The 8,635-nt window shown below is 45.1% G+C and overlaps 1 protein-coding gene across 1 annotated transcript; it reads left to right on the top strand.

The window, feature by feature from the left end:
• Positions 1–536: 536 nt before the first annotated feature.
• On the top strand, positions 537–7,976 carry LOC139166325 (vitelline membrane outer layer protein 1-like). Its single transcript, XM_070749718.1, has 3 exons — positions 537–707; positions 953–1,047; positions 7,676–7,976. The coding sequence occupies exons 1-3, from the start codon at positions 537–539 to the stop codon at positions 7,974–7,976; spliced, it is 567 nt and encodes a 188-aa protein (XP_070605819.1).
• Positions 7,977–8,635: the final 659 nt, after the last annotated feature.

The following is an 8,635-nucleotide window of genomic DNA, read 5'->3' as shown; positions in this document are numbered from 1 at the left end:
ATCCATTCGCACCTGAACCCTTCCCCCCAGTTCCCAGCACCCAATGGAAAACCATCTTTTCACTCTAGGAGTCTGGGAGGGTGAAAATGGCGTTCCCCACCCCCCAAAGGCCCTCTGGAGGCGGAAAATGGCCCATTTGCCATGTTTCATTTGAATGGGAAGGCTTGCTCTTTTGCTCTGCCCAGGTTCCTGAACTTGTGGCACGCATGCCATAGGTTCTCCATCACGGGTATATGGGGCAGGAGTAGAAGAGCTCTAAGGTCCCTTTCAACTTGTTCTGATTCTGATTCTGACCTTGGACCAGTCCCTTCTTCTCTAGGAAGATGGAAGCAGTGGCAAAACACTTCTGAAATTTGCCCAGAAATTTGCAGGATGTAGTCCAGGAAAACTGATTCAAGTGTACAGAATAAATAAACCGAAAAGCATGATTTCATAAAAGTGGTACCGCAGATACTTGATAAAAGATTCCTGGTTTCTAGAAGACCACAATTTCTGAAGGCATTTCTCTTTTAAAAGGCAGGTTGGTTAACTCTTCCATGGACCTCTCTGTCAGCACCGTTCTTCTTCTGACCATCGTCTGCTGCCTGGGGAATCCCGAAATTCAAGATATCCACCGTATAATCAATGTAGAAAATGGGGGTGGTTGGGGTTTCTGGGGCAGTAATAGCTTTTGTCCTCAAGGCTATGCAGATGGCTTCTCCCTAAAGGTAAGAACTTATATTTCAGGGGCTCTTCTATTTCTTTCTCGTTCCTTCAAATTAACTGTTCAGTTTTTCACTTTGTGTTTTAAGAATGGCCACAAGATATGTGTTGATGCTTAACATTTTAAAAAAAAATTTGTAATCAAAGAGAGGCACTGATTGTTGCGTATTGATGGGTCAATGTTGAAAATTCTCAGCATTGAAGGGCAGAAGGACTGATCTTGAACTTTATCAGAGTCTTATTTTCTTAGGTAGAAGTTCCCCAAGGAAGTGGTGATGACACAGCTGTGAATGGAATCCGTTTGCACTGTTCCGATGGCGGATACATTCAGTCTGCAGTTGGGCCGTGAGTAACTTATTATTATTATTATTATTTATTAGATTAGTATGCCGCCCCTCTCCATAGACTTGGGGTGGCAACTGACTTACTTATACTATTTTATTTTGTTATCATCAGGAATCTTTCTCCTTTTCCTTATATACATTCCTTATAGAACCCAATCATACCCTACAGAATTTTATGGTTATATCATAAACCTACCTCCTTCTCTTTCTCTTTTTTCTCTTTTTGTTCTTCTTTTTTCTTATTTATTTATTTATTTATTTATTTATTTATTTATTTATTTATTTATTTATTTATTTATTTATTTATTACTTAGATTTGTATGCCGCCCCTCTACGAAGACTGGGGGCGGCTCACAACACGTGGAAACAAATCATAAATAATCTGACAATTTAAAATATTTAAAGATTTAAGAAAGACCCCATATACTAACGGACATACACACAAGCATACCATATATAAATTAAAGATGCCCAGGGGGAGATGTTTCAGTTCCCCCATGCCTGACGGCAAAGGTGGGTTTTAAGGAGTTTACGGAAGGCAGGAAGAGTAGGGGCAGTTCTAATCTCCGGGGGGGAGTTGGTTCCAGAGGGTCGGTGCCGCCACAGAGAAGGCTCTTCCCCTGGGGCCCGCCAACCGACATTGTTTCGTTGACGGGACCCGGAGAAGGCCCACTCTGTGGGACCTAATCGGTCGCTGGGATTCGTGCGGCAGGAGGCGGTCTCGGAGATATTCTGGTCCAATGCCATGAAGGGCTTTAAAGGTCATAACCAACACTTTGAATTGTGACCGGAAACTGATCGGCAGCCAATGCAGACTGCGGAGTGATGGTGAAACATGGGCATACCTAGGTAAGCCCATGACTGCTCTCGCAGCTGCATTCTGCACGATCTGAAGTTTCCGAACACTTTTCAGAGGTAGCCCCATGTAGAGAGCATTACAATAGTCGAACCTCGAGGTGATGAGGGCATGAGTGACTGTGAGCAATGAGTCCCGGTCCAGATAGGGCCGCAACTGGTGCACCAGGCAAACCTGGGCAAACGCCCCCCTCGCCACAGCTGAGAGATGGTTTTCTAATGTGAGCTGTGGATCGAGGAGGACGCCCAAGTTGCGGACCCTCTCTGAGGGGGTCAATAATTCCCCCCCCCAGGGTGATGGACGGACAGATGGGATTGTCCTTGGGAGGCAGAACCCACAGCCACTCCGTCATATCCGGGTTGAGTTTGAGTCTGTTGACACCCATCCAGGCCCCAACAGCCTCCAGGCACTGGCACATCACTTCCACCGCTTCGTTGATTGGGCATGGGGTGGAGATGTAAAGCTGGGTATCATCGGCATATTGATGATACCTCACCCCATGTCCTTGGATGATCTCACCCAGCGGTTTCATGTAGATGTTGAATAGCAGGGGGGAGAGGACCGACCCCTGAGGTACCCCACAAGGGAGTGACCTCGGAGCCGACCTCTGACCCCCCACTAACACCGACTGCGACCGGCCGGAGAGGTAGGAGGAGAACCACTGAAGAACAGTGCCTCCCACTCCCAACCCCTCCAGCCGGTGCAGAAGGATACCATGGTCGATGGTATCGAAAGCCGCTTAGAGGTCAAGAAGCACCAGGACAGAGGATAAACCCCTGTCCCGGGCCCGCCAGAGATCATCCATCAATGCGACCAAAGCGGTTTCAGTGCTGTAACCGGGCCTGAAGCCTGACTGCTGGGGACCTAGATAATCGGCTTCTTCCAAGGACCGCTGGAGCTGGAGTGCCACCACCTTCTCGACAACCTTCCCCATAAAGGGAATGTTGGAGACTGGACGATAGTTATTGAGTACGGCTGGGTCCAGGGAGGGCTTCTTGAGGAGGGGGCGCACAAGCGCTTCTTTATAGAGAGATGGAAAGACTCCCCTCCCCAAGGAAGCATTGGTAATCTCCTGGGCCCAGCTCCGTGTCACCTCCCTGCTGGCCGAAACCAGCCAGGAGGGACACGGATCCAGTAAACAGGTGGCGGAACTCACAGCTCCAATGGCCTTGTCCACTTCATCAGGTGTCACCAGATCAAACTCTTCCCAGACAGGTGGACAAGTACGTGCCCCAGTCACCTCGACTGACTCGTTGTCAGTCGACTCTGTATTACAATTGGAGTCGAGATCAGCCCGGATCCGAGTGACTTTATCAGCGAAAAACGTGTTAAAATCCTCGGCACTGCTCTGCAAGGGCTCCCCAGCTCCCCCCTGGTTAAGAAGGGAGTGGGTCACCCTAAACAGAGCGGCCGGTCGGGATTCCGCTGATGCAATCAAGGTGGCATGGTACGCGCATCTTGCCGCCTTGAGCGCCACTTTGTAAGTCTTAATAAAAGCTCTTACAAGTGTTCGATCGGATTCGGACCTACTCTTCCTCCATCGCTTCTCTAGACGTCTCTTTTGGCGTTTCAACTCCAGGAGTTCCTCGTTGAACCATGGGGCTCTACGGGGTCTAGCGCCGCGGAGAGGTCGCAAAGGCGCAATCTAGTCAAGAGCCCCTGCCGCAGCCGTATTCCAGGCCTCAGCAAGGGACTCCGCCGAACTGTGGACGAGTGCCTCTGGAATAACCCCAAGCGCCGTCTGAAAGCCCTCTGGGTCCATCAGGCGTCTGGGGCGGAACATCTTCATTGGTTCCGCCTCCCTGCGGGGGAGGATTGGAGCCAGGAAGTCAAGCCGTAGTAGAAAATGGTCTGACCATGACAAAGGCAACACTTCTAAGCCCCTTAGTCTCAGACCATTACTCAATTGCTCGGAAAGGAATACCATGTCAGGTGCGTGCCCTCCCTCGTGAGTCGGACCCTGTACTACTTGAGTCAGGTCCATGGCTGTCATGGTGGCCATGAACTCCTGTGCCAGCCCAGAGGTTTCGCCGAGTGACGGCAGGTTGAAGTCCCCCAGGACAATGAGTCCGGGGAACTCCACCGCCAACCCGGCAGGGCTTTTGACACGCAGCTGGGAGGCAGGTACATGAGAAATAAGCCCCCCTGAACCCCTAAGTCCAACTTCAGCAAGAGAGACTCGCAACCCGCAATTTCTGGAGCAATGAGTCTACGCAAGCAAAGGCTCTCCCTGGCTATAATAGCTACTCCTCCCCCCCTTACCTGGGGTCGAGGTTGATGCCATATCTGAAACCCGGCTGGGCAAATTTCAGAGAGAGGAACACCTCCCTCCGGGCCCAGCCAGGTTTCAGTAATACAAGCCAGGTCGGCCTCCTCATCCAGGATCAGATCCCGGATGAGGAGAGCTTTATTTACCACCGACCTGGCATTGAGCAGCAGCAACCTGAGCCCAGGGCCAGAGTTACACTCATCACCAGTACCCAAGATTGGGCTCACAGAGCCGGAACAAGGGACCGTTATTAAGCAATGGTCTCTCGTTCCCCTGGAACGGCTAACTCTGTGACCCCCACCATATCTGCCTCTCCCCAGCAACACAGGAATATTCCGGCCCTCTGCCACCCCAGAGATCAATGCCCCTTCCTCTCCTGTCTCCCGAGCGTCAGGTGGGCCAAATCTATCACTCATACTACTGTCACTCATCTCATCCATACCATATTCCCACCCACCCCAACCATCACACTCATACCAGTCATTCATTCCATGCACAACATTGAATCTATTCCAATCATCCATTAATTAGAAAACCCCCCCAATTTCTTCCCTTCTCTTTCCTCCTTTTTAAAATTTTAAAATTTCTTTTTATTTTTTTATTTACCCATTAAAGGAAACTATTATTAATTGGGTTCATGGTGGTATTTGTGACACATTATTTGTATTTCCTCCCTCAAATTTTTATAATTTTTTTCTTAGTAAGCATTTGATTTAAATTAAAAACTGCTGGATGTAATTAGATGTTTTTGCTCTTTTTTCTTGTTTTCTTTTCTTTTAAAAGGCATTTATTATAAAAGAAGGTTAAAAAACATATGTGGAAATTGATATTAAGGATATATAGAAAAAATTGAAGCATTATGGCCTATTAATTTGATGTGATTAAGATTAGGAACAGCCTAAAAAAGTGTATTAACTAACAGCTTTTTAAATATCATATCAGAAATTTGAGTAATTATTTTTGTCCATATGTCAAATGTAAGGAGGTAGCATTGGATGGATTTTGTTTCCTGAAAATTTAAAAGTGATTTATTGTAATGCAATTCAATATTGATGGTATTTTATTTTGCATATGTGATTGGAGTGAAAAAGAAAAAAAAAATCCTTTGCCAGAAAAGAAAAAGGAATTGGGGAATAGATGACTGATCCTTATTTACCGCTACTGATTTTAGAAGAGGATGCACTGGAATGGGTACAGCTGACTTTCTGGCACTGTTGCGCAATGGTCTCTCTGAATTAGCAGCAGGGACATGGTTGGAGATTTGTTTATTCCAGAGAAGTCCCCAAATAGCTACTAATATTTTGCAATCGATCTCTAACGCGTGCTCTTTCCCGACCTTCATTCATGCCCCCAAACAGCCCTTTATTGGCTATAGTCTCCCACACACTTCTCTCATTATGCAATCCATGGTTCTATCTGCTGTTCTTATAACTTAAAGTGAACAGATGTCCTGCCTTCAATGGGATAGTTCTGCTTTTGAATGACTTTTTCTTGCCGTACATGCTAACACTGCGCTTGGCATGGGCACAGGGCTGGCATCTCTGTCCCGGCCCAGCCAGTGGGCGAGTGCCATCCCCGCGCCTATGCCCAGTGCAGTGCCAGCATGTACATTTCCAGCCACTGCTGTCGGTGCCTCTGCTGCTGCCCTGTGGCTACTGCTGAGTGCCGTTGCTGCCGGCGCCCTCCCACTCCTACTTCGACCCTTGTATGTGGTGTACAAGAGAGAAAGAGAGAGAGAGAGAGAATGAGAGAGAGACATACACAGAGAAAGAGAGAGTGGGGGAGAGAGAAATGGAGAGAAATGAAGGAAAGAGAGAGGAAAAAGGAGAGGAAGGAAGAGAGAGAGAAAGAAAGAGGGAGATAGCAAGAGAGAGAGAAAAAAGGGAGAGAGAAAAAGAGAGTGGGGAAGAAAGAGAGAAAGGGAGGAAGGAAGAGAGAGAGGAAAAAGGAAAGGAAGGAACAGAGAGAGAGAGCAAGAGGGGGGAGAAAGAGAGAAAGAGAGGAAGGAAGAGAGAAAAAAAGAAGAGGAAGGAAGAGAGATAAAGAGACCGAGAGGGAGGGAAGAAGGGAGAGCAAAAGAAAGAAACAAGGAGGAAGGAAGGGAGAGAGAGAGAGAGAAAAAGAGAGGAAGGGATGAAGAGAGTAAGAAAGAGGGAGGGAGAGAAAGAGAGAAAAATATTCTTTTTGTGAACTTTTTTGTGGGAATATTTTTTTAGCCCTACCCCTCTCAATGGTGTCCCTCTTTCTCAATCTTAAAATCTGGTCACTTTATTATAACTGTTTGTAGGGAGACATGGACTTCATGTGACATTGCTGTTTATGAAAGTCAGAAGTGTGGCTGCTATTAATGTCTTGTACTTGAATTCTGGGTATAGCTTTTTAAGCGTCAAATCACAGTCAATTCAGACACATGTATTTCTATTACTGTATTAAAGATTTATGGCAATGTCTATAATTTACAGTATCTTTGATTTATTTATCAGATTATAAAATCAGGTTGATTGCAAATGAAGGCCTCAGCAATCAATATGCCTCAAATCAGAATTGGGGCAGCATTGGGCTTATGAGAGGTTTTTTTATTTAAAAATAGTCTCTCTCCAAAGAAAACCATGGGGAAGACCCACATGACAGCCAGAAGGGACACTCTATGTTTTTGTGAACTGAGATGGAAGTCCAGATTTCCAGTAAGAAAATGAGGCACTGAATTACCACAGTGGACTCTATTATGGTTTGTTGCAAAATTCAAAACCAGAAGTGCAGACTGTTGACTGATTCAGCTAGATTCAATAACTTCTTTATAAACATAATGACAGATTATTTCAAGCAAACACAAGTAGGAGTTAGTTTCATTGCAGCATAGAGTACTGAGAGGAGAGTGCAGATTGGAGAGTAGTCTGAGCCATGCTCAGCTTTAAGATTAAGTTCCAGTTTCGATTCTCTGCACAGACTCAAAACTGGTTAGCTTCCATTGGCTGAGTTAGTTGCTATGCCTATTCATTGGCTAACCTTGTTAACATGGCTCTGCAAGCCATGAATACTCTACCAGCCTCACTAGCTGAATAATGACTCACCTCTTCACTAGTGAGTAATAGAAATAAAAGATCGTTTCAGCGGAAATGGTGCTTACAATACTGCAATTTCCAGAATAAGAAGTCTGTGCTCTAATGGTTTCTGAGCATGACGTGGTTTGTGAATAGACTTGGAAATGTGGTCAAGGGAAGGTTTGGGATCATAAAAACATATTCTTTATTCCCCATCCCCATCCCCAGAAGATCATGGCAGAAACCACAACATCCTCTTCCCTTCCCCACCACCTAAAACAGCCCGATGAGTTAAATGAAAAGTCAATTATATACCCAGAGAAAATGAATTTAAATATTCAGGCATAGAGTTCAACTGGTTCCTAGTCCCAGATTTTAGCCAATATGCTTGAGTCTTGTGACCTGATGACAAGGGCATAATGTACACACCAAAGAGATGCATATCCATCTTTTATTTGGGCAGGTGGGGAGCCTGGACCAGGTACCAGTACTGTCGGTCAACATACTACCTGGTTTCCTTTAATCTGAGAGTGGAACCCCCTCAAGGAAGTGGTGATGATACCGCAGTCAACAACATCCAGTTCACCTGCAGTGATGGTGAGGTTCTGAGGGGCAATGGCGAGAATTGGGGAACATTTGACAAGTGGTCTAGTCACTGCCCCTCAAGTTCAAAGGGTATATGTGGGATGCGAACAAGGTTGGAGATAGAACAGGGTTCTGGTGATGACACCGCAATCAATGATGTGCAGTTTTTCTGCTGTTAATAGCTGATACATATTTTGTCACCATGAAATGCATTTTTGCTATACATTTCCAAAGACTGTTAATTATAGTCCAATATTAACTTGAGAAGAGAGGATATGTTTGTGTAAAATGTGATAGTACAAGGTAACACTGTCCCCACATGTGTGTCTTGAAATGGATTCACATTGGAGAGAAAACAAACGTGGTGGCAGAAACCTCAAGCTTTGCAAAGATTGGTGATCTATGATTTCAAATCAAGTCACAGAACCAAACTGTAATTCTGTATTACTGATTTCTTGCTTGGAAATAAAAATTGTGCTGCATCTTCAAAGTTATGTCTTTCTTTCATTGAGCCAGGTTTGGGCCACAATAATACATACGTATTTTTTTGGGTTTATTTATCCTTGTACTCTGCATTTCACTACAAAGAATAGAGAAATATTAAAGAAAATAAACTATAGGTGGGCCAGCATTAGTCAAGAACCAACTAAAATAGATCATGTATGTTTTGAGGGTTGTTATTATAATGATATGAGTAAGGTTACTAAAATTGTCAATATTATTTCTGTTAATTGGTATCAAAATACATATGTATTTGTTTGGGTTAATTTATTACATGTTCTGTCCGGCCCAGTTAATTAACAGTAATTGAGCTCCAATGAAGACTCGGAAGCCAAAT

The sequence above is a fragment of the Erythrolamprus reginae genome, chromosome 4, assembly GCF_031021105.1.
Source record: "Erythrolamprus reginae isolate rEryReg1 chromosome 4, rEryReg1.hap1, whole genome shotgun sequence".
In the NCBI taxonomy this organism is placed as follows: domain Eukaryota; kingdom Metazoa; phylum Chordata; class Lepidosauria; order Squamata; family Dipsadidae; genus Erythrolamprus; species Erythrolamprus reginae.
Note: the sequence above shows the minus strand (reverse complement) of the source record. Positions and strands in the feature narration are given on the sequence as shown.